Genomic DNA, 26,161 nt, shown 5'->3' on the forward strand with positions numbered 1-26,161 from the left:
ATCTTAAGATCCATCCATACTATTGCAAATGGCAGTATTTCATCTCTTCTAGTAGCTGTATAATATTCCAATATATATGTGTACCACATCTTCTTTGTTCAGTTATCTATTGTAGGACACTTCAGTTGCTTCCATGTCCTGGCCACCATGAATAATGCTGCTATGAACATCAGTGTGAAAATAGCTTCTTGGATATGAGTTTTCAAGTCTTTGGGGTAAATACTCAGTAGAGGGATTGCTGTTCCACTGGTCTATGTGTCTGTTTTTCTACCAATACCTTGCTGTCTAGATTATTGTCGGTTTGTAGTATAATTTGAAGTCAAGCACCTCCAGCATTATCCTTATTTCTCAGGCTGGCTTTGGCAATTTGGGATTTCTTGTGCTTCCATACAAATCTGATGATTTTTAAATTCTATTTCTTTAAAAAATGCCAATGGGATTTTGATGAGGATTGCATTAAATCTGTATAATGCTTTAGATAATAAGGTCATTTTAACTGTTGATTCCTCCAAACTGAGAACATGGAATATCTTTCCACTTCTTTGTATCTCTTCGATTTCTTATAATAGGGTCTTACAGTTTTTATTATATAGGTTCTTCACTTATTTTGTTAAATTTATTCCTAGGTATTTTATTCTTTTTGTTACAATTGGAAAAGGAATTGTTTTTTTCTGTTTCTTTTCTGACAATTCATTATTAGGGTATAGGAACCTTGTGGATTTTTGAACATTGATTTTGTATCCTGAAACTTTACTGTATTTGCTTATTGTTTCTAGTAGTGTTCTTGTGGAGTCTTTAGTGTTTTCCATATAGAGAATCATGTCATCCACAAATAGTGAGTTTGACTTCTTTGTTTCCTATTTGGATGCCTTTTATTTCTTAAGCCCCAGAACCTGTGTCAAAAGACTCAGCATTGCTCTTCTTGTATGTTATTAACATAAGTGCTGACAGAGACCTTAGATATGCTGGACCAGTGTTTTCCAAAGTGTAGTCCACAGATGCTAATAAGTGTTAGTAAAAGGATTCTGAGTCACCTAAGATTGATACATAGTTAAACAAATATACTGCAGGATTTATCATAACCGTTAATAATGCTAATGCACATTGTGAATCTCCTAAAGAGGAAAAATGATGTGTAGCAGTTTCTGACCTAATTTGACCACAGAACCATTTTTTATGAGATTAATATTCCTTGAAACACATTTGCAAAATGCCGATGATGGAGAAATTGAGGTTTAGGGAGGTTAAATAACTTGTCCAAGATCACAAAACTTTTTAAAGGCAGCACTGGGACTAGAGCTTCAGCCTAAGCATTTCCCACAACTCAGGTAGAAGAGACCTTTAGAGGCGAGCCAAGAGGTCACCTCCTTACAGCCTTGGGTCTCACAATACTGGTGACTTTATTTTTTAATAATGGCCAACTAGATATTTGATAACTGTGATAAAGAAAACATTTCCTAAAATTATATTTTAAAGTTTTTTGTATGTAAATATTTTGTAATATTTTAAAATTTTGTTAAAACTTTTATAGCTATAGATTAGATGTGTGTGTGTATATATATATATATGGATTAGAAATTAAAATTACTTTCTATGTTTTTGTGTGTGTTAAAGACATTTAACCTCATGACATTTTGAGTTGACTTTTTAAAAAAATTGTTTAGTTTTATATGTTTGTAACAGTTTCCTACAAAACAGGTTTGTAATCTTTGTTTTTTTCCCAGTAGAGCCCTATTTAACTGTGTCTGGATTTGTGATCTTTCTTCCAGAGAACAAATCTTTCTTGATTCATGATGTTAAACTCCAGAGTGATATGAGGGACTAACTTTGACCCTGAGAAAAGGAGGCCTATACATAGGTCTGAGGAAAAATTCTGAACCTGGCAAAACAATCCTAAGGGTTAAGATGTTGCAAAATTGATTCTCTTTAAGAATCACACTTGGGTTTTTTTTTTTTTTTTTTTTTTTGCTGTGATGGGATCTTAAAGAATAGAGGCATAAGGAATGAGAATTCTCCCTTCACTACAAGAGAGGTTATGAAGATGGGTGTATAGAGAATTTAGGCACTGCTTTCCTGAGCCAAATTTAGTAGAGTTGCTCTAATTGTTGAATGAGCGCATGGCTACCCATTTGGAACTTTCTAGATTAAGTTTCAAGTATTTCCTCTCTAAGGGGTGTGTCAGTGTTTTACAGTTCTCTGTTTTTGCCAGATATCTTTTCATTAGTTTTGCTATTTTTGTGAAATGTGCTAAATTCAATCTGTTCTTTCACATAGACTCTGATTTTAAAAAAATCAAAGAAAGTAACTTTCATTCATATTTATGATGATAATGTTTTATAAGTGTAAACAGTTCTAAAATCATTTTTTATAATAGTTCAATCTGATTTTTTTATAATTATATTTATCGATGATATATTATAAATGTATCGGAAGTGTCAGTGGTTGTGCTCACCATGTTCATGTCCGAAGAGGCAGTCTGTGACCTACAAAATGTGTGTGAATAACATGTGAACAGTCTGCTAGAGTTCTCAGGGGACATCCCAGCCAAGATAGCTGCTGGGCCTTACTTGTGCCAGGGTGGCAAGGTGCTGACAATAGAAGGAAGTAGGTCCTAGTGGGCCAAGCTGGGTGTAAACATCACAAAAACGACTGAAGAAAGAGAAAAAGAGCAACATCTTGGAAGATGTTGTTTTTAATGTTTATTTTTAAAGGAAAGCATGGATTTGTCAATGTCTGTTATGTGAATACTGTGAAAAGCTAAACAATTAAAAGCATTACTTGTCATATACTTGGCATATCTCTGTTGTGTTCATTTGATTTGGGGTTTATTTTAGAGCTGATCACAGTTCCAGTCCCCATCAAACAATATACAGATAACTCACATAATAGATCTCTTTCCCTCCTTTCCTTCCTCCTTTCTCTTGTCTCTCTCTCTCCCTCTTTCCTCTTAAAAGACCTTTAAACAATGTAAATGACCATGCAGTAACATAGCTCTGCCCTTCACAGGTGTTTGAAAGTTGACTTTGTGCTTCACACCACCAGAGATGTGCAATTATGGAGCCTAACAGAACTCTTTGTTGTAGTATTGCTTACACTAGGTGCCTCATAAAAGCTTACTGTTGTTAGCAAGTTGGACTGTTTGACACCAAAATGTGTGGGTGACATATAGCGTGCGTGGCCATGCTTAAACAATTGTATCATTTAACTGTTTTTAAAAGATTCTAAAACACAGTTTACATATCACAAAAAGTGCTTTGTGAATTAGTTGTATAGTTTGCCAATAATTCTTAGGGTTAAATTACAGAAGAGTGTCCATCTGACACTTAGGACAATATTTGAATTTATGACTTTTTTAAATTAGAAATTTAAGATATTTTAGGTTTTAAGAGGTTTGGAATAGATGATAGGTTACATCAGTATATCTAAATATGGATGAATTAAGATCCCTGAAATGATGTCAGGAAAAGAAAAAGGTTCTTACATTATTCTCTGTGTGATTATTCCCCAGAGTTAGAAAAGTACAATTTTAAAAATAAGCCTTTTTTATCCAACTGATAGAAGGATCCTGTGTATAGATAACATAATGGATGTGGAATTTTGAAGAAGCCTGCAGTGAGGGTATTTTTAGGTGACTCCAGGAGCAAGCTGCCTTCTGAGAGACCCCACTGGGTGGCATGACATTGATGAGTTAACCATATGAATGTGACTCTTGGCCTTATTGATTCAGAATGCTGACTTTTGTCATTGTACCATAAGATCTGTCTCACATTAGCCAATCCATATAGTCTGTCCTTTTAGTAATTCATAGCCAACAATGTAACTGCTGTAAGGATAAAAACAATTGAATTAATGTGACCAGCAGATTCTCTCTCAGAAGACAGATCCGAGAGGGGTCAAATTGTAGTAAGAACATTGCATAGTGAACAGAAAGGACAAAGGGAGTTTTGCCATGTAATACACATATTCAGTGTTATCAGTTCTAAAGGTCTAATGCAAACATTCTCCAATCGAGGACTAGCCTTGCTAAAGTGATGAGATAGTCTGTTGGCAAAGAATATCCCTTCCTTTATGCAAGCCCTGCCAACTTTCTCCTCTCCATGATTGCTCTTTTTCTAATCTTTTGTTATTGGTCAACATTCTTATTCAGATATGTTAAATCTTCAGTCTTTCTCTGGCCTAGGAGTCTAGTTGTCTACTTCCATATTTTGTTACAATCCCTGAATGTGCTACCTTAATAGGTCACCAGAGGTTTGGGATGAGTATATATTAACCAGAATAAATCTTAGAAGTGCATTTAGTGGGGTAGCTTCTCTTGTTTACTGTTTTAATAATTGGGATGGGGGGACTCTATTTGTTCTTGGATTTGGTCCTTCCAAAAAAGCAATCAAAAGGAGAAAAGGGAAGAGTATCAGTATTTATTGGAGCTCTATCAGGTACTATATAGACACTTCTTATTACATCTTCTTTTGAACCTCATAACTATTCTGTAATATGTTTTTTAGTATTATTTCCATTTTACTGTTGAAGACTCAGAGAAGGTAAGAGAAAGTTGCTGAAAAACAAAGTGGTAGAATCAGAATTTGAGGCCCAGTGCGTCAGTGCCTGTACTTCTATTTCATTGCCATCTTTTAAAAAAAAAAGTCAAGGAAGTGGTCTCATGGGTAATCCACTTAGGAGATGACTGCATCTGGCGATGTTACGTGCATGCCCACCACGTGTCTAGTAGTTATATGAGTGGTAGATCACGGTCCACAGCAGTAACTTTAAATTATCTAGCACAACCCCTAGCCCAACCCAGTCCATCACACACAATACTTTTGAAATGTACACTAAAAATAAATTAGAAAAATGAAATAATTTTTTAAAAAAGACATACCAAATATAAGCTGGATGATCATGGCAATGTCAAGTTGCCTTACACATTTCAACATGTTTAATTTCTATTTTGTCACACTAGCTATAGTTTACGGACAGCACCAGCCCAAGACCACACTGAGTAACACTAGTTTAGATGTTATTTTTCAAGACCCCATTAATCTTTCTAGGGAACAAAAAAATTCCTGCCCTTCTTAAAATACAGGTTAACAGTTGAAAAGAATAGGATCCTCAGCTGTTTGGGAAAGAGCATGGTATATAATTTGTTAAATGACTATGAAGTTCTTGTTTACATTTGTTGACACTTTTTAGAAGAAAAATATTGAAACTGTGGAACAGATGTCATTACCTCTCCCTGTGGCCTTTGCCCACTGGAATTGTCAGTTACTTGACATTTTTTCCCATTCTCTTCCACATAGTTATGTTTTGCTTAATTTTATCTCTTAATCCATGTCTCAACCACTTAATGCATGATGGAACTAAATGTTTTATTGTACAGCTCACTAGATATAGGTAAACATATTTAACATAGTGCTGTGGTTTGGGAGAATGCCATGTCATTACATATTTAAATGCTAACCAAATACAAAGAGAGCTAGGCCCTGGTTGGGGAAACGAGACAGCTCTCCTCTTGCCATGGACTGTTTGCCACGCAATGATAATGGCAGTCCTTATAGTGTACATTATGTGTCAGGTGTGTCATTTAAACATCAAAACAACCTGTAAGCAAATACTGTAATCACCTTAATTTTACAGAGGAGGGCCCTGAGGCCCAAAGAGGTTATGTATATTTGTAGGTTCTCATTGGCAGAGCTGAGACTCAAATCCAGACAGTAGGACTCCAGAGGCGGCACTCCTAACCCCAGCATTATAATATCCTTGGATTGCCATCTAAAAACTGGGACCGCCCTGGCACCACAGTGGGGCAAGTGCTGCATTAACCACCCAAAGCAGATCCTGGCGGAGTGAGAGGCAGCCACCTGGATTGGCTCATTTCTTCCCCGTTCTAGACATCGGCAAGTTTCCAGTTACTCTTAAGCCCCACTTTGTCCTGACATAAGGTAAATTAGTTTCTGATCTGAGAAACCACTCCCCTTTTTCTTTCACCCTTTTATTTTGTCACCATCCGGGCACCAGTCTGTCTCCCGTCTGCCCAAAAGCTTGGAATTCTTGAGCCAAGTATTCTTAGAGCTTTGCCGAGATGGCACAGTAGTGGTTTAGGGCTTTAAAATTAGCTTTGTCTTGCCCACATGTGCCAAAGGACAGTACTTCTGCATGGAAAAATCATCTTTTACTTCCCTGCAGTCAGCTCTGTCACAGCATGTCCTCATCTTCACAGAATAACATTAATTTTAGGGTCTAGCGTTCCACACTAAAGATGAGAGAACAGGCCCAGAGATCTCCTAAAGATGATTTCATCTTCTCTACCTACACAATTCAACGTGGCAGCCACGAACAACATATAGTTTAAATTTAAATGAGAATGCTGATTCTTCAGATGCACTAGCCTCCTTGCAAGTGCTTAATCATCACCTATAGTTAATGGCTACCACATTGGATGGTGCTGCTCTACAAACTTACTGCCTTGGTCCCATAACTAAGCTGTGTTGGTTCCAGAATCCTATTTAAAGTGGGAATAGTGATAAGGACAAACTGATAATCTTAGCACATAACAAGCACCCAGTACCTATGGGTGTGGTTTCCATTTTCCTGGATTCACTGCTTACCTCCAGACTGGCTGCAAGAAATACTGCTTAAGTAATGGTCCCAGCACCAGCAACAACCCCCACCCCAGCAGTATTAGAAGTGTTTAGCTAATTGTTTCATGTGGCCAAGAAAGCAACGATGTTCCTCCTATGAATTGTTTAGGCTTTTCATGAGGTTTACTGGCTATTGGAGATATATGTATCATAATCATCATTATTCCACTTAAGGCTTTGAGTAAAAGTTTAATAATAAGCAGCTAAGCACTTTGGGTAATATACTTTTTCTACAGCCATAGGGGAAGGAGTATGAAATAAGTCATTAAGGCAGTGATTACCAGCCTGGGCTTTGTGACACCTGTGGGTATTGCTGCGGAATCTCGAGAGATGTTGTAAAATTCTCAAATCAAAATTTAATTTGAATTCGCTTTAATATTTTCTTAAATGCCACTTTGAGGACAGGAAGAAAAAGTCTCAAAGTCCACAAACCCATGAAGGTGTCTGTTCTGAAAAAGTCTGGAAATTACTGCACTGTTGAATCGGCTCTCACGGCCCATGTTTCTTAACAAAGGCCTATTGAATTTGGTCTTATTCATTACAGAGTAGAGGACTTCTATTTATCTGGTCACATAATTATCATTTAAGAAATACTCAAAAATGTATTTATTTTTATTTCAACATATCAACCGTGCATTTCCAAAACAGCAGGCTTTTCAAAGGAATAAATCAGAACCGTAAACACAAGATACAGTGTAAGTCTTTGACTTCCTACAGTTTCACAAATTCACATACTGTACATTCATAGGTGAGCTTCAGCCTGTCACCCATTTATTTCTAGAATTACATAAGCATAATAAATACATCTGATTTTTAAAGGTCACTTAAAATGAGTCATGATAATTTATAGTACAGTACGTTTCAGTTCGAGTGCAAAAATAACTATTTGCTGAATTCTATTTCTTTCCGTTATTTTTAAGCTGTGTTTTGTGGTGAAGCTAGATATCGAAGTGTACAATTTCTTCTCCCAGATGCAGTTGTGGGCAGAAGTATGGTATCATGGAGAAGCCCTCACTTTACAACTGATCCTGTTTAAGTGGGGTCAGAGAGTACAGTGAGTTGCTCGTTTTTAGCTCTTCTTTCCTCTCTCATGTGCTCTTCCACAACTATTATACACCCTATAATTGACCTTCATTCAACTAAAGCAGCATTCCCTTTTCCGCAACCCTCCCCCAAGGCATCCCGTTAACCTCAGTTTCATTTTTAGCAGCAAGCTTTATGCATGATTCACTCGGCCATTGTTCTGATAGTAGTTTACAGTAGCATACCAATATCTGAACTGTCCAGTGTCTGACTGTGTCTTCAAGGGAAAGAATATTCTGAGGTTTGTTTCCTTAGTCATTGGAAAGTATAGTTACTTCTTACTCCTGTCCTTTCCATTCCTGGTTCCCTATTCACCACCTTTTCCCCCTCACCAGAAACAAAACAAAAACTGACCCATTATATAATTTTTAAAACTTGTATCCCTCCCCCAGGCACTTTACTCTTATACTGTTATTTGTAAATAGTACTGCTTAATTAAAGAAACTCTTAGGAATTCAGTGATTTTTAAAATTCCATCAGCTACGTAGAGCCTGAATCACTATAAAATTGTAAATAGTGATAAAGGCAATTTACAGTATCAATATATTTAGTAAACCCTTGTCTACCAGGCCACAGGATACTGAGTTGGTTTGTTTATTTGGAATATCCCCTCTTCTGGTCTTAAAGCCCATTTAAAACAAAAGGCATTTTAAAGCTCAGCTTAGCTTGTAGTAGTCAGTAACAGCTTTGCTCAAAGAATTGGCTATTTTCATTATATTCCATACACATATAAAAATATATTTGCCAGAGATATGCCAAGTCTCTGATGAAACTTTCCTTTTTTAAAACAAAAGCATATAAGCTAACTTTTACTTACTTACTGTATGTTTTAAATTTTATAATTTTTTAAATGGTTCTCTTTAAGAGAAACAAAATTATAGGTGTATTCTGTTTCTTCCCAGTTTGCATAAAGAACCAGATAATCAGAATAAATAATCAGAAGAGGGCTATTATATTAGCATTCACCTCAAAACAATTTCTTTCCCAACACTTAGTGTAACTGCTGGTTTCAACTCTTACTGCCCCGGCAGAGCGGTCCTGCAGTCCTCTACCTAAGTAGCCAAAGACCAGAAAGTCCTCGTCAAACTCTGTTTCTCTTCCATGATTCCGGTGGGGTTCTGGAAGTTAAGCTGTTTCTGCCAATTATGTACTGTAGCTCGTGTGTGTGTGTGTGTGTGTGTGTGTGTGTGTGTGTGTGTGTGCGCATGTTAATGAGTTTATGTATTTAGAAGCGTTATGTGGTGCTGTGCTCCTCAAGGCGAGGCATGTCCTCGGTTTGGGACACCTCTCCCTCTGTCCTGGCAGAGGAGCCCAGTTCCATGCAGGGTGTGAGAGGAGGACCCCTCAAGGTCCCCCAGTGGCAGGCTGAGCCTGCTAGTCCTCACTCTCCTTTGCCCTCTGGTCCACACTGGGGTGAGGAGGGCTGCTCTGCATCTGAGATGCTGCCGTTTGAGAGGATGGCTGGTTTCTAGATGGGTCAGAGTGGATCTCACATGGGACAGGCCGGGCTCCACCAGCTGAAGAATCTCCCTGATTCTCACTGGTCCCCTGGAAGGAAAAAACAGGAGATGCCTCACAGTCTGTGTTAGCAAATAAAGCCAACATTTTTTATGATTTCCAGTAAGATATAGGAAACATGGGAAGATCATCCTCAAGTCACCACTTCAGGGAACAATAGAGGAATAAGGACAGAATGTCTTACCTTTCATCTCTTTTCCTATGTGCACCTGCCAGAGCCGCATGAAAAACACAAACACTATAAGCAGACGTATCTTGTGGATAAAGGAACATCACTACCAAAATGCCTGTTAACTACTAGGAAAACAATTTACATCAACAAATATTTCCTGCGTCCCCACCAGCCACTGTGGAAAGTCACTGGGCAAGCAGTATGGAATTGATACTCAGGCCACTTGCTGAGACCATAGAATTCAGCAGTTGGAAGACACCTTGTCTAGCAGGCAGTAAGTAAGGCATTCTCAATCTCAGAGACAGGGCCAGGAAAACTATCCTGAGAGTCAGCGTCCTAGCTATCTCTGAGATTTTAAAGTATATAGGAAAAGTTCAATACAACAGAATATCCACAGAAAAGGGGAATGTAAACAAGCATTTACATAACCAATGTAAGTAGCTATGAGTACACACGCTCCAGCAATCACTCATAGCACGTCTGTAAGATGCCACATTGCTAAATCCAATGCCACATGCCTGATTTTTACAAATTTACATGTTTTTTAAACAAAATTTCCTCCAAATTAGTAGCTATCTCTTCAAATAGCTGAGCACTAAAAAAAACAAAAAAAAAAAAAACAAAAAAAAAAAAACAAAAAAAAAGGTTTTATTTCTGTGGTTCTAAAATGTAAAAAAAAAAAAAAAAGAATCTTACTATAATGGCCTCTTCATAAGACTAACGATGACATCCCAGCCAGTTTTTATTAAGATTCTGGTATTAGCATACCAGAAAAAAAAAAAAAACAAATGTAATGATACTTAAGCCTGACAGGCTTCTGTGAAAATGAGGGTGGGTATCTGAAATAATGGAAGCACTGCTTTTAGGTAAGAGGTACCCTTTCTGCTGCTTTACCTACCTGCTTATCTTTTATATGCCTTTCTCATTGTTCTTGACTAAGCAGAGGGTTCATGTGAGTTTATTATCTTGATGAATAAGTAGGCTTATGCATGGACTAGAATGCATTATGCTTATCAGTGAAGAATGAGATTTGGCTTAAATTACAGAAATATTTTATGTTGGTTTACAAAGTCATGATAAAGGTAGTTTGAATTTTCTAAAAAAGCAAGTTACCCAAATAACTCTTTATTTTTGAGTCTTTCCCCTTGATTTTTTTTTCTGTGTTCTCTGAAGCAACTCTAGATACAGAGTTGACATGATGCATCAAGTAAAAGGGAGTGATTAACATAAACACAGGGAAACGGACTCATTACTTTAGCCAGGCTGTTCAGAGAAGTCACACTTAATCATTTTCCAAAGGCAGTATGTAGCTTTAGTTACAATTACCCACATTGTTTTATCAACATGGCTTGACCTTACTCTGAGATCATACCTCTAAGGACAAGAAAAATCATACTTTTTATTTTTCATGAGGGGCCACAAGCAAAACCACACTTCCACTGAGTTAGGTGTCTTTATCAGACCCACACAGTGGCTCAGGTATTCATTAATTCATCAGATATTTGTTAAGATATTATTATATATAATGTCCCTACTAGAATTTTAGAATTACAGAGATTAATGCCCCCAAAGCAAAAACCATATGTTTTTGCTTTGCAACTGTAACTGATATCCAACAACAATGAAATTTTAAAGAAATATACAAGATCGAAATGGATATATTTTCTTTCTTTCAAAAAGTATCCTCTTCTCTGTGAAGCCTTCCTGAATGCCATAAGGAAGAATTTTCCCTCTGTGGGATCTTGTATACACCTCTATAATGCACTTGTCACGAAGTACTGAAATGATTTGTTTTTATGTCTGTTTCCCCCATCAGACCTTCCATAATCTTGCTGAATGAATAACTCAATGATTTAAACACTGAGCCCACTCAAGGGAGGCCAGCAGAGGAACTCTACCTGTAAAGGCTGTATCTCGGAAGCACGGTTGTCTCTTGTGAGCTGCATCATCTCTTTAATTTGGTAGAGTGCGTAGACAAAGGTCACCCAGGGAGAGGAGCTGACCCCCCAGGCTGGCTTGTTCACATCCTCCTGTTCTTCCTGGTGCTTGGTTTTCTTGGGTGGAAGTCTGGGCTCAATACGTGGCATGACGTCTTCTGTCTGTTGCTGTACCAAGTCGATGGTTGCTATGGGAACGGGACTTGATGGAACAGGAATCCTTTCTGCCAACATTGTCTTGTCTGGAGAGAAAAATCATGTTTAAATCATTTTTGAGTTTTCTACATATTTAAACAAATGTGAAAGGAAACAACCAAATAAGCAGACTATCCAATAAACCCATTCTAGTGTGTTCGGCAATGTTAATAAATTGCTGGGTACCAAAGTCTTTATTTGGTGCAAGTACTGAGCAAATGAACATGAGGTTTATATTCCAGGGTCTCCTTGTAGGACTTAATACACATGAACTTATATTTGTTTATAAAGTGTATTGTTCACTTAACTTAGATTAGATATAACATCTGTGGGGCATAGGTTATAATGAATGGTACTTTAGTCCCACTTACAGGATTCAGATTTTAAAAATAAGCATCAATATAGGAAAAGCCATGTGATAGCTGTTTTTATTGGCCTTTACTGAAGGCATGGAGACCAAGGCTGTGTACAAGACAAGATCCAGTTAAGATTATAAAAGAGCAAAAGTGAGAAAAATCAGTATTGTTCTTCTTTCTGAGTCACTTGCTAGAATTAAAATCTGTCTCTGGGGTGTCTATAACAAGCTAGTTTTTCTAACAGAAGCACTTCAGGTACTTGAGGCAAATGTCACTCAAAGTACAGGACACAAAAGATATGCCCCATTCTGGGAACTAAGACCCGAGAAAGAAAGACTATTTCCCTTCCAACAGTTGGCCTTTTTATAAGGAGAAAAATAATCCAATTAAAAAAAAAAAGTTGAACATTTATTCTCATTTAAACATTATATTTAATATAACCTTCTTTCTGTATAACCGTATGACAATTTTAATGAAGGCCATGCCTGATTGAGGGAAAACTTCAAATTTAAGGTTTAGACATTTTTTTCAAAGGAAGGTAAAAGCATAGAGATTAATACCACTTCCTATCTCTAGTAGTAAAATTACTGTATAGCCTTTTATCTATTTGATTTAAATTTTAAAACCCTTTAGAATATCAGAGAAATGTAAAACCATACGCCCTCCCTCAGTACCTTGTATCATAAACCAAAATAAAAACAAGAATATCCCAAGCTACTTAAAACAACCAATATTTTCAAAGAGTAGGTAGCTTCTCTTAAGCGATGGTACACAAGTCCACTGATACGCCACGGAGAAAATCTAGCCAAGCTGGTCTGTTACCACCTCTGGGTTCCTGAGAGGTAGATATGGAATTCCCCATGGCTTCAACCTTTAGAACTACTAAGAGAGAATGGACATGTTTACCTTCTTCCTCATCTGGCACTGCCAGCCACTGGATTAGGGCAAAGAGCAGAAGGATCACCAGGCAAGCCATGCCGATTCCTCGGAAAGTGGCAGCAGCCCCTGGGGGTGGGGGGGGGGGGGATAAAAAAAAGAGCACTCTGCAGAGTAATTCCAGGAAAGGCAGGTAGCCCTCATCCAAAACTGTCAATGTTCTACAGTTCAGGACAAAGGCAGCAGAGCTTGGGATGAACCAGAGAATGGCAAATAGCCATTAGCTTCATATCATAGAAAACACACAGGGCTGGTTAGGTATCAGGTGCTGGTACTGGATCTGTCATTGGTCAAATTTTAAAACTGCATTTTTAAAGGACTGTCTCTGGGTACTTTCACCATAAAATTCAATGGTGCTCTTCTTCAAAAAGACCATTTACTTAACTAGTAAACAGCCCTATTAATCTGTAGTTGGAACAGTGGAGCTTAAATAGTGCTATAAATTCAGATAGCCCTGGGCCCACCTTCCATAGCAGATCCTAGAGCAGAACAATCTCATCTCCTTAGCCCCTGTATTTCCAATAAGGAAGACCTGACAGGGCAGACACACTGTTGTCACAGATGCGGTGGCATTACCAATTCTAGCATACAGTTAGAATTTTCTGGTTCAGGATCTCATGGTGGAATAACAATGATGAATTTTCTTCCCTCTAGCATTAGTGTCAGCAGGTTTAGGGTACTTGACTTCAAACCAAAAGCACATGCGCTTATTCATCTCTTCGGCTCCCTTGAGGTATCTGTGTAACATCTCACTAAGCTGTTTGTCAGAAGAGTGTGCATGGGCTGGCTCTAAGTCATCTTAACGACTTACACACACTGTTTTATAGCATGACTACCATGAAAGCCAGAAAGAGAATATTATGACTACTGGAGTTTAGCTTCTAGCAATCTTCAATAATAATCTGAGTGTTTATTGAGCTGTGGCTGAAAAATCGTAAGTTCTCATCAAAGAAGAAAGCAAAGAAGAGAAAGCCATTCTTACCAAAATAATTGACCAACACGCCTCCAATCATGGCACCACAACCTCTCCCCAAGCCCAGGTGGAGGCCCTGCAGGATGCCCTGAGCAGATGTCCTCAGCTCAGGAGGGACAGCTGCGCTTAGGTAAGAAATGCAGGCTGCCCAGACCGCTGCGTGTGTCACTCCTGTGGAGGAAGAAGAGCAAGGATTGTCTCTCAGCGCTTCTTAGGTTGTTCTTTCTTCAATTATGAATTAGTCATTTAAATTTATATGTATATATAGACATATATCTATAAAATACATATTTTATTGATCTGTGGTTAAATATACATCGCATAAAATTTGCCAGTTTAATCACTTTAAAGTATATAGTTCAGTGGCATTAAACACACTCACAATGTTGTGCAACCATCACCACCATCCATCTCTAGAACTTTATCATCCCAAACTGAAACTCTGTATCCATTAACCAATAACTTTCCCCAGGCCCTGGGAACCACTATTCTACTTTCTGTTTCTATGAATTTGCATACTCTAGGTACCTCGTGTAAGTGGAATCATACAGTATTTGTTCATTTGTGTCTGGCTTATTTGACTTAACGTAATGTCTTCAGAGTTCATCCATGTTGTAGAATGCATTGAAATTTTGTTCTTTTTAAGGCTAATATTCCATTGTATGTAAATAACACATACAATGTGTATCCATTCGCATCTACTAATAGACATTTGGATTGTTTCCAAATTTATCTAGTATTGTGACTGTTGCTGCTATGAACATTGGTGTATAAGTATTAGTTTGAGTCCTTACTGTCAACTCTTTTGGGTATATGCCTAAGAGTGTAATTACTAGGTCATATGGGTAATAATCTATTTAACGCTTTGAGGAACTGCCTGTTTTCCATAGTAGCTGTACCACTTTACATTTCTGCTGGAATACAGAAGTGTTCCAATTTCTCTTTATCTTGCCCAGCACTTGTTATTTTCTTTTTCTTTCTTTTCTTTCTTCCTCTCTCCTCTCCTCTCTTCTCTCTCTCTTTTTCTTTTTCTTCCTCCCTTCCTCCTTCCCTTCCCTTTCCTTTCCTCTCCTCATTCCTTTCTTCCTTTTTTTTTTTAATAATAGCAATCCTAATGAGTAAAAAGGGTATCTGATTGTGATTTTTTTGATTTCCATTCCCTAATGACTAGTATGAGGTTGAGCGTCTTTTAATTTCCTTATTTTTGTGTTATTGGCCATTTGTGTATCTTTGAAGAAATGTATATTCAAATCCTTTGCCCATTTTTTAATTGGGTTGTTAGGTGGGTTTTTTTTTGTTTGTTTGCTTGTTTTTGGCTGTTGAGCTGTAAGAGTTCCTAATATATTTTAGGTATTAATCCCTTATTAGGTATCTATATGGCATTAAGATTATTTCCAATTTTTTTCCATTATAATTAGCACTATGATTAACACTGTTGGAGATACAGCTTTCACATATCTTAGATTATTTACGTTGGCTATAATTCTACAAGTGAGGTTAATGGATATAATATCAAAGATATAACAATTTTTGTGCCTTTTAATATACATTTCTAATTTATTTTCCAAAAGAGTGTAGAGACCATTTAAAATGACTCATTACCAGTTGCATTATACCTTTATCATTAGTTGGGAGGGAGGGGAGGATAGATAGGTTATTTTAATGTACAGCAACTGAGCACTGTCTGAATTTAAATCTTTATTAAAGCACTGCTTTAACTGTAATAAAAAGATGACATAAGCTATAAAAGAAATAAAGGTATAGGAGTCCAAACAATACTCAGAAAGTCATCAACATGTAAGAAAAGAGAGCAAGAGAATAAGGAACACTGAACTACAAAAACAACCAGAAAACAATAAAATAGCAATAACTACATACCTATCAATAATCGCTTTAAGTATAAATGGGTTAAATGCTCCAATCAAAAGATTAATGGATAAAGAAGATGTGATACAGGTATACAATGAAATCTTACCATTTGCAACAACATGGATGGACCTAGAGGGTATTATGCTAAGTGAAATAAGTCAGACAAAGACAAATACCATATGATTTCACTTTTATGTAGAATCTAAAAAACAAAATAAACAAAACAGAAACAACTCATTACAAAAAACAAAATGATGGCTGCCAGATGAGAGATGAGAGTGGGATTGGGAAACTGAGTGAAAAAGGTGAAAGGATTAAGAAATACAAACTGGCAATTACAAAATAGTCATAGGAATGTAAAGTACAGTTTAGGGAGTATAGTCAATAATATAGTAATAACTATATATGGTGTCAGGTGAATGCAAGACTTATCAGGGGGATCACTTCCTAAGTTATATAAATGTCTAACTATTATACTATGCACATGAAACTAATATAAACTAAAACTAAATGTTAACTGTAATTGGGGAAAAAAAGGAACTATCTTGAGTAAGACACTTAATTCTTCTGGATTTCAATAAATTATAAAATCAACCAACCAACCAACAAACAAAAGATAATCACACAACAGGTTTTATAAATGAAAGGGATTAAGACACCATCTGGTTCTGCCTAGATTAAGTCATGGACTTACTCCCTGAAAAATAATCTCATCTGGAGAAAAAATTATCAGAAACTCTTAATGTATGTTTTAGAAAATTAAAGTAAAAGATTAATATAAATTTAAGATTTAATCTGACATTAGTCTGCTTCTGGCAAAATGGAATGAATAAGGGCTGGATTTACCCTCCTTCCCAAAACAACCAAAACCTGGACAAAATATATGAAACAATAGTTCCCAAGACACTGAACATGAGCAACAAGGGCAGTAGTAATCTCCGACAGAAGAAAGAAATGAGGGGCCAAGTTCACTGCCTGCTTAGTTTGAAAGTTGCAAGGAGTGGGAACCACTCAGTTGAGATGGAGCTGACAGTCTGGGGAGACCAAGGCAGCTGGAGTGCTGGGGGAGAGTACCAGAGAGGAGGGAGCTTCACAGAGAGAAACTCCCAAAACCTGCAGATGACCTTCCTCAAGTATTCAGCAGAGTACTGATCAGCAAAAACATGTGCAGAGACTCTGCAAAGCCAGGGAAAGAACTACCAGAAAGCGATACGTTTACTCAGAACCCACACAGGGCCAGGGAGAGTATCAGTTTCACCAGCCAAACTGCAAAACCTCATGATTCTTGGGATTGGTAGAGTATTTAAAAGGGTCTTGGGTTACTATTAACAGAGAAACACCAAAATAATTTTTCTTAGGCTTATATATCTTTCAGGAATCATTTCAACTAGGCTGTTTTTAAACTATAAATATGAACTAGATTATTAGAAGTAGTATGCACATTTATTTAATTTCCACAGAAGTCAAATAAAATATTTGCTTTATCTGGCTAACCAATTTTAGTACCTTAGATAATGCCAGCTTTCTCAAAACTGAATAATACCTGGATAGAACCTTAATTATAAATGTTGACACAGTAATACACAATGGATATATTTTAAAATATTTTCATTTATATTATTAAAGATGCTATTAACTCCATTTATTTTCAGATATGCATGTTTTTTTCATTAATGCCAAAGAAAAAACTCAAAAATATTTCAAGAAATAAAATGAATTTATTCAAAATTAATTAGATTCAACAGTAACATGCAACATTGGTTTGGAAATTTCTTAAAAATAAATCACCAAAGACCTGAAACCACATCAAACAGTTGTAAATTAACTTTAATGGTGCTGTCAAATCTATTATGTCTATGTCTGAGCAATCAATTGCAGGATTTACAAGTAGAGAAAGATGGGCCTATGTATTTATTTATGTGACCAAAACAATACCAAATATATTTTTGCTATAATTCTGGATCAAATATAATTTTAGCAGTTACTCTTTTAAGTGTGAAGGCTTGGGCACACATAAAATCTTCCAATAATAGGATTTCTTTTTTTTCTTTTTTCAAAATTCCAAAGATTCTTCCAAAACTTTGAGTCTTCTAAGATAATTAAAACCTTTTCCAGCAGGATGACTTAAGTCAGGATGCTTTTAAACTATTCTTAGAATTTGATGGCTGGTATTAAGGGGCAGATGTAAAAGATTCTCTATAGTTAGATTGCTAGAGTTTCCATATTGCTTTTTGGGACTGATTAGATACCGGGAACAACATTCTTTAAAGTAGCTCAAGGCATTAACTGAAAGAAAAAATCGAAGGCACATAGAAATAATTTTCCTCGATACTAAAAGCAGAAGAATGAAAGCCACTCTGCCGGTATGCCCCAGCATTTTCCAGGGAAGATGCAGAATTAAAATGGCTTCTCTGAAGTACCTCATGTCAAAATATCATGTAAATAGAAGATCCATACCACTTCCTTGAAATGAAACTAGCAAAACTTAACTATCCATAAGAGGGAACTGGATTGGTAACACCACCTTTACATACAAAAAACAACAGTAGAGTTGTAGTTCTTGTTCTTAAACTTGAATATGCAAACTTCTAACAATCATATTAATCTGGAACTCTTGCAAATGTTTTCACTACAGTTGTCTCATGGTACTCAAATTTTAAAATAATAAAAAAGCAACCTAGAAATCTAAAAACTCTCCAACACTTTTCATATTTGTAAGATAAGAAAGTAAGTCTGGGCAATTACGCTATCTAAAACAACTTTCCTGTAAAGTTTAGAAGGTAAAGGATATAAACTGGGAAGAGAAAGTGCTTTTGCTTTCTTTACTTTTCATTAGCGAACTGTGAAAAAGTAAATGATTATTCCCTATTTGATGAAATAAATAAGCAAATTTATTCAGCGGCATGGATAAAATGTGTACACTGGAGTTACAATTTTTAAAACCTTTTAGCATGAGATAACTAAGTTGGTGGATCAATCAGTATGAATAAAAAACATTACGCCCATGACTGATAACAGTAACAAAGGCACACAAATTGATTCTCCTTGCAATATGTGTTAACCCTTCCTTGGCTACTTGTCACAAAGCTACTGATATTTGTGAGTGATACGTCAACACCAACTCACATAATTAGGTGCTTCATAAACACATTTGAGTGACAATTCAATACCATATGTTAACTGCCAATGAATGACTTTTAAAGACCACATGGTCACAGGAATTTAGCTTCTCATTCCTTCCTTACCTTGACTAGGGTTTCTCAGGGTTACCTTCAAGACCTAACAGAAACACAGAAATATTTTCATACCACCCACTGCCAAGACCTTAACTGTTTGGGACTACAATATATTTGAATAACATAGAACTATTAGAAAAATTTTGATTAACATTAAATTTTTTTATTATAGCAGCTTACTCCAACAGGAATTAGGCTTAAAAGATCCCATTTCTTCCTCCCAGGAGCAGGTACTATTTTTTTTTTCACATTCTATCAAGGAAACTAAGACATAGAGTGATTAAAGTCCTTGTCCTATGTCACAGAGACAACAGGGTAGTAGAACAGTACTTGAAACTAAGGTGTCTAAGTTTAGAACTTCAGTGCTTAAGTATACTATCCATCCTCATTACAGCTATATAAAGTGTTCTTTGGTAAAAGTAACCATCTACTTGGAGAGCTTTTGTTTGATAATATCAAACATGCCCAACAATCTATCAATTTTTTAAAAATGTATATTCTTACTACCTTCTTCCACTCCTTCCCTAAAGAGCTCACATCATACATATTATCAAGTTTCTTCTATGCCCCAAATAACTCTTTACCTTATAATATTCAACACTGGTATGTGATTCTGCAACATGAATTTTAAGACTGTTCAGTCTTGGCCCACAAGAATGCTATGTTGCAATAAATGGCATATAAGAGCAAGAAAAAAAAAATCCTTTCTTCCCAAGTAGACAGTTGCTCTTTGTAAAATTCTGCTTGGCTTGGGGACATCCCATCATCATGGCTGGGAGGGAAAAGAACTAACAATCAAAGTACTGGGGAACTAGAACCTTTTGTTTTCCTTGCTCTGGCACTGACTTGTGCTCACTGAACAAAACAAAAGTATCCATTTAGCACTACTACACTGAATCATTTGTGACAGACCTTTTCCATTGATGGACCAAAGCATACATTTCAATTAGTTCAGTATACTTCTCAAATGCTAGAATTAAAAAAGCTTCTGAAAGATCAGCTCAGTGAAAATCAGTAAGAGACTTATTCTTCCTAAAAATAAAAAAGACCTTCATTAGGCAGGCAATAAAGGAAGGAGACTATATTGGTTAAGGTAATTCTAGCTGTTGTAACAGATAAACCTTAGAATCTTAGTGGTTTTACACATTAGATCTTTTCTTTTCTTGCTCATATAAAGCTGAGTGGGCATGGATGGGACAGGAAGAGCAGCAGCTCTACTCCAAATAGTTATTCAGGGACCCAGGCTGCAGAGACTCTCCTATCTTCAACACCTGATTATCCTGGGCACCAATATCCAGCTGGCAGAGGAGGGAGGAAAGGATGGCACATGGGAAATTTTATAGGCTGGATTTAGAAGTGACACACATCATTTATGTTCATACTCCACCAGGCAGAATCAGTCATGTGATCATACCTAATTGCAAGGGAGACTGGGAAATAAGAGTCTAGCTATGTGTATGTCCATGAAGAAGTGGAAACAGATGAACAGCAAGCCGTATCTCAGTCAGAGTCTGGGCCACCAATACCAATGGACTGTCCAAAAATAGCAGAGGACTCCACGGAGAACAATGGACCTAGCAGTAGCTGCATGTATCTTATGTGTGTTGCATGAAAGAGACTTTATATAAGACACACAACAATTATTGGTCTATAACAACGTACAGCACTACTAGAATCTCCTTCGCGCCTTCATTCAACAGCCCTTGCTGAGCACCTAGACTGTGAGTCAGAGCCCCTGCTCTGCTCTGAGAATATGATGATACACAAAATGCATCCCTAACACCACCACAGAGCTGACCATCTGGTGAGTGAAAAGGGCAGGATTTACCTGAAGGAGGAGCAGACTGAGCTCGTTAATGAAAACAAACATATCTAGCACCTAGCATAGGGCTTGACATGTAATGGCAGCTGAACAAAAGTTGAAATGAAACTAAGCAGGCAGTGGTCTGCATGTTAGGATGAGGAAGAAAGCATTTGTGGGTAAAAGGTACCCTGGGTAAGATTGGAGAAAACTTCCAAATCCCGCATGTGAGTAAAAATTGACAGAGGAAATAAAGCGTTTCTGTTTCACCTTGCAAGTTTAAAAAAAAAAAAAAAAAAAGTTAGTTGCTTTCCAAAAAGGTTTATAACTGATAAAATAACATTCTGGAGATCCCTTGTGAATTCTACATGCTGTTGTCAGGCCCTTGGCATAACTTAAAGCCAAGGCACACCTTTAGGAGATTACCACCCCAAACTGACTGTGTTTACTGTCGAGACTTGGCTAACTGTGGGCTACATGCTCATTGTTCTCCCAATACCAAGCCACACATGAGAACTGATTTTATATCAAAGCCAGTAAAAATTTCACTTCCCCAATGATAGCTTTAAGATCAATGTGCATTGACTAGTCATTTATGTTCAGGCTTTAATGCATTATTACAATTTACTCTCTTAGAGGACAATCTTCTAAATTATATTTCCCTTGGTCCTGTTATTTACTTATTTTTATTTGACTTTTACTGTTATTTTGTATTATTTAACATTGATTAAAGGCTGAGTATGTGCCAGGTAACATGTTAAATACTATAGGGATTAAATGATTTAAAACTCATATCAGCCTATTCTATAGTGCAAGAATCTGAAGCTCAGAGAGAGTAAGCATTTTGTCCAGAGGCACAGAGCTTTTAGGCTGGGGACTGGAACACAAAACAGTCTCAGTTAAGCCTAAGCACTTATGGTTTCCAGATTATTGCATATTTTGGTTTAAGCTGCCTCAATTTTTAGAATAAGGTTGGAGCATAAGTAAATGATTAAAGTACACTGATGGTTCTACGGATGTTTAAGGGATGGCTGATGGTGTCTTTGGAAAAAAGTTATCTCATTAAAGGTTCAACTTTTAAACTTAATTTTCTAATTTTCTTCACATATTTATCAATTTTTGAGATATAACTTTCTGCATTACTCAAAAGCTTTAAAAATCAGAAAATACTGACTCTAGTATATTTTGCAGGAGACTATAAAATCAAATGACAAGCATTTACAGTACATTTTCTTATGTGCATGTCTCTTGGAGAATTAAAAAAATATAAAATATAGTCTTTGCATTTGAGTTAAAACTAAGTCAGGAAGGAAAACTAGTATTCGTAAAATAATCGGGCAGCAATTAAATGCTAAACTATGTAACACAGTCCATAAGTTTGAGACCAATTTAGAAAAGGAAGAGCTAAGTGTGGGATGCACTTGCCAAAAAACAATTCTTGGAGCAGAAAACATTTTAAATGAATTCTAAATGGAGAAAATAACGTCTATTTTGAAAACATTTAGTACTTTTAGCATGGGAGTAACAAAGAATAATATTGCTCTATTACAATTTATAAGATTATTCAGATTAAAAATTAATCTTATTAGTAAAAACAATGACTTTCATATGCCAATTTATCATCTGAAATGCTAAACTTAGAGCATGTGTCTACCTTATGTATTCATGTGGCAAGCTACCTGTGTTTCAGGGGTTAAGCCAGACAGAAGATTTTCAATATGGATTACAAGAGACTGGAATCATGTCCAGAATTTCCACTGTCAGATAAGGGCGTCATAGTAACCCCTTCATAATTTCTCCATGTTCTCCCAGAACATGAGAAGAAGGAAAACGTGGTTCTTACTCAAATGAATAGGCATACTAAATAAGAGCTTCATAAATATCAGTTCAAGCCCTCCTACTGGTGACATTAAAAACCATCTTTCCTGGCTCCTGCTGATCAATCATCCTGCAGACAAAGACCTGACAAGCAAGCCTCATTTTCAACCTCAGTACTTGAGCCATTAATTCAAGTACCTCGAAAGGAGCTTTTTAGTTATGGCAGCCTTGGGCTGGCCTTACTCTTCTTAAATACATTTTAATAGCAAGATCTCAAAGTCTTGCAAAGTGTACAACGAATACCCATCTTGGAAGAAGCATAACAAATTTGGGCTTGATTTTTTTTTTAAGTGTATACTGATCACAATCAGGAATTTTTAAATGCTTCTTGTATAAAAGTAAAGAAAAAAATTCCTATGGATTTTTAAAATGAGATCCTGAGAAATCATATAAATTATCCCACCCCCTCCACTCCACCCAGCAATGCTTTTAGGTACTGAGACCATTATCTTTTTAAGATAAACTGCAGGTTCCTTATGGGCAGGAAATAAGTCTTCTGCTTCTTTATATGGTGCTACCGGTAGCCTATAGAGCAATATATTTGCTGCGAATGGTAGCTGAACTGCTAGGATAAGGCTACAAGAGAATATTGGCTACTAAATGTGAGAAATGACATATGAAAGAAACATCCTCACAATTCCCAATAGCATCCAACAGTATTACCTTAATCCCCAAATAGGTACCTGCAAAGCCTCCTTCCTAGGGTCCTAGAAAGGAGGAAATTTGCTTCAGCTCCCTCCCATCTGCTAATTATTACCAAGAAGCAGACATTAAAAAACCATCTTTCATCAAAAGATGAGGAGACGAATGCTGGTGATAATGATCAACAGCTCTGAGGAATGAAGGAGTAACAAGGAATCTTCTTCCATTAAGTCACATGTTACTCAAAAGGGGAAGAGATTGGTAGTGGGAGAGAGAGAATAAAGTATGTCCCTTGTTCCTTCCCCTTTAGCTGCCCACTACATGGTACTAGTTCTTATGGTGTTTGGGGATGAGGCAAAGGGTGATAGGATAAAGAGGCAGACATCATCTCTATTTTTTAAGGAAACTCTTATGTGTGGGGCTGGTTAGGAATCAAAAAATGGAAGTGCGGACAATTCAGTGTCAAGACTGTCAAGGCCATCGATGAAAACCAACACCCCACTCCCAATCCTCCCCAGCTCCTGAGACTGGGTCTTTGGTATCATCAGGTAACCATTCCACTCAAGGGATTAAAGAACATCTATTATGACAGCGGGCTTATCCTGTAATTAAATCATTCAGTGTTTCGTAGTCATCATTCTTGTTTTTACTGAATCCTAGGTAGAGCTGCCTTAAGCACAGGGACTTTAAAGTCATCTGCACAAGCCTTGTAAGGTCGAAGGATCCAGACTGGCAAAATGAACCTTTTACAGTACAAAGTTTATTCCTGTGATGCAGGATTTACTATTTTCTGCGGGGTGGACATGGGTCAAACAAAGGCAAAGGATTTTGTTTTTTGTTGTTCAGCCAAAATGCTCAGCGCTTACTTCTGCCAAGGAATGAAACCATCTCCTCCAGTTTTAGACACAAAGAGCTCTGTGGAACTGATCACAATCTTCCATTAAATACCGAGACTCTATATTTATAGATCCCCCTTTCTACTTGCTTCAGATCTATAACAAGGTTTCTACTGGTACTGGAGAGGATAAAATGAAGCACAAAGTTATAAATTGTCAGCTGCCACAGGAAATAGAATTCCTGTTTAGATTCAGAACATGGCGAGCTCCCTGAATCCTGGGATAAGTGCCCTGAGATATACATGTAAGTATTATAAAGCAATGTCCTGGGTCATCAGTTTGGAATGATAAACCCACTGAGCCCTCGCCACGGCACACCACTTAGATTCCCTGAAGATGCCTTTTGCTTTCACCACGTTGCTCTTCTCTATGCCAAATACCCGCTCTCTTTAGGCCATCTGTGTATTCCTATTCACTCTTCAGAATCCAGCTCATATGTGGTTTCCTGGGGGAAATCTTTCAGTAATATCTTTATCGTCCCACTCTCCGCTTCGCAAAGTTAATAATTTCTTTCACAGAGCTCCTTCTCTATTATCTGGCACATATTTCTGATTCCACCCAACACATTATATAATAATTATGAGTTTACACATCTGGCTTCTGGAACAGATGGTGAGACCTTGGGGCCTAAGTTAATAAATGGAGTTTTTATTACATTCCCAGAGCACAGCATGCTCTTGTAGCTATTTAATTTATTTTTGATAAATTAACAGGAAAATAGAATTTTTTTATTCGTATCATTTGTTTTTTCCCCTTCTTACAAAATTCTTCTGTTGTTCCTTTAACCATTTCATTAAAAAGTTCTCTCTTTTGCTCTTTTCTTGAGTCCCTTTTGCAAACTGTCCTCTTCCACCTAATTCCTACTGGTTTGTCTGTTATTTTTTATAAAGTCTGCACACAGGCAAACAAATAAATAATGGTCAGGCGAGGATCCTGCCTCATAGAACAGAAAAGGAACCAGAAGCAGGAAATCTAAGAACTGTGTTGCATACACCTTATTATTGCACAATTCTTTTCTTCAGTTCACATTTAGTGCTTTGTTATTCTTAATGCTGAGATGTGTGCCTGACCTCAAGACTCTTCCAGAGTTCTAATTATGACAAACATAATTTATTATAAAACCAAATTTCCATGTTCTATATATTTATAAACAAAATCTCCTTTCATTGCATCGGACCTGAAAAAGTGTGCATATATTTGAATTTTATAATTATAACGTGAATACAAATTATATCTCCTTTCAATTAGGATAGGTTTTTCCCTGCCATTGCCACAATGGGATTTGATAAAGGAATCTATTTTGTTTAGATGTATAATCGAGAGTCTTCCATCTTAGATATCATGACAAGAAATTACGTTAACTGTGCTACATCTGCATCCTCAAGGTGAAGTAAAATGATAATGGCAATCTATAAAGCTCATGAAACTGTATATAACCACAGACTACTTAGTACAGTTAATGATTTAGGAGCCTGGGCTATCCCAGAAGACCTCAGTTCCAATGATCTTGTCCCCAACCTTTATTTTAATCATAATGCCAACCACCAAATGGTTTAGCTAAACTGCTAACAGGTTTTCAGGCTATACTCTGGATTATGTGAGCTAACGTGGCAATGAGCTTAGAATAGATACCCACGTTTTCAGTGCTCTTGAGCCACAAGGCAAGAACCTCCTAGAAATTTTTTCAAAATTATAGGCTGAAGGAAAACAGTACACTGAAGCAAAGAGAAGAACTCAGGTCAGCATATTTGAGCAAAGATTTAAAGGGAAAACAATAGCCTGACTATAGCTTTAGTTATAAATCACTAAATGTGATAAAAAATAACTGAAGCTATAACATAATTATGAGAAGCTTTTCCACTGTAGTTATACCTATAAAAATAAAACACCAAATCTTTAAAAGAGAAACCTAGTATATTTAAAACCAACTTCGGATGTATATGCCTAACAATTGTACATTAGAGTTTATTCTAGAGTTTCTCTTCCTTTGTATAATCACAAGGGTGTGGGTCAAATCCAGCTTTGTTTGGCTCA

The 26,161-nt window shown here is 36.8% G+C and overlaps 1 protein-coding gene across 2 annotated transcripts in view; it reads right to left on the reverse strand.

Annotated features, from left to right (window-relative positions):
- Window positions 1-8,922: 8,922 nt before the first annotated feature.
- The window catches only part of MFSD6 (major facilitator superfamily domain containing 6), a 57,412-nt gene continuing 40,173 nt past the window's right edge, over window positions 8,923-26,161 (reverse strand). Inside the window, exons 4-8 of one of the 2 annotated variants that reach the window (XM_016161520.2) lie at window positions 13,815-13,976; window positions 12,803-12,901; window positions 11,307-11,587; window positions 9,421-9,445; window positions 9,149-9,266 (exon numbers count right to left, since the gene is read on the reverse strand). In XM_016161520.2, the coding sequence (XP_016017006.2) occupies window positions 9,256-9,266; window positions 9,421-9,445; window positions 11,307-11,587; window positions 12,803-12,901; window positions 13,815-13,976 (578 nt within the window). In that variant the 3' untranslated portion in view covers window positions 9,149-9,255. Of the gene's footprint in view, window positions 9,267-9,420; window positions 9,446-11,306; window positions 11,588-12,802; window positions 12,902-13,814; window positions 13,977-26,161 lie in introns of both variants that reach the window. The other variant, XM_016161508.2, reaches the window with a different exon arrangement.

The sequence above is a fragment of the Rousettus aegyptiacus genome, unplaced genomic scaffold, assembly GCF_014176215.1.
Source record: "Rousettus aegyptiacus isolate mRouAeg1 unplaced genomic scaffold, mRouAeg1.p scaffold_m13_p_2, whole genome shotgun sequence".
Lineage (NCBI taxonomy): Eukaryota > Metazoa > Chordata > Mammalia > Chiroptera > Pteropodidae > Rousettus > Rousettus aegyptiacus.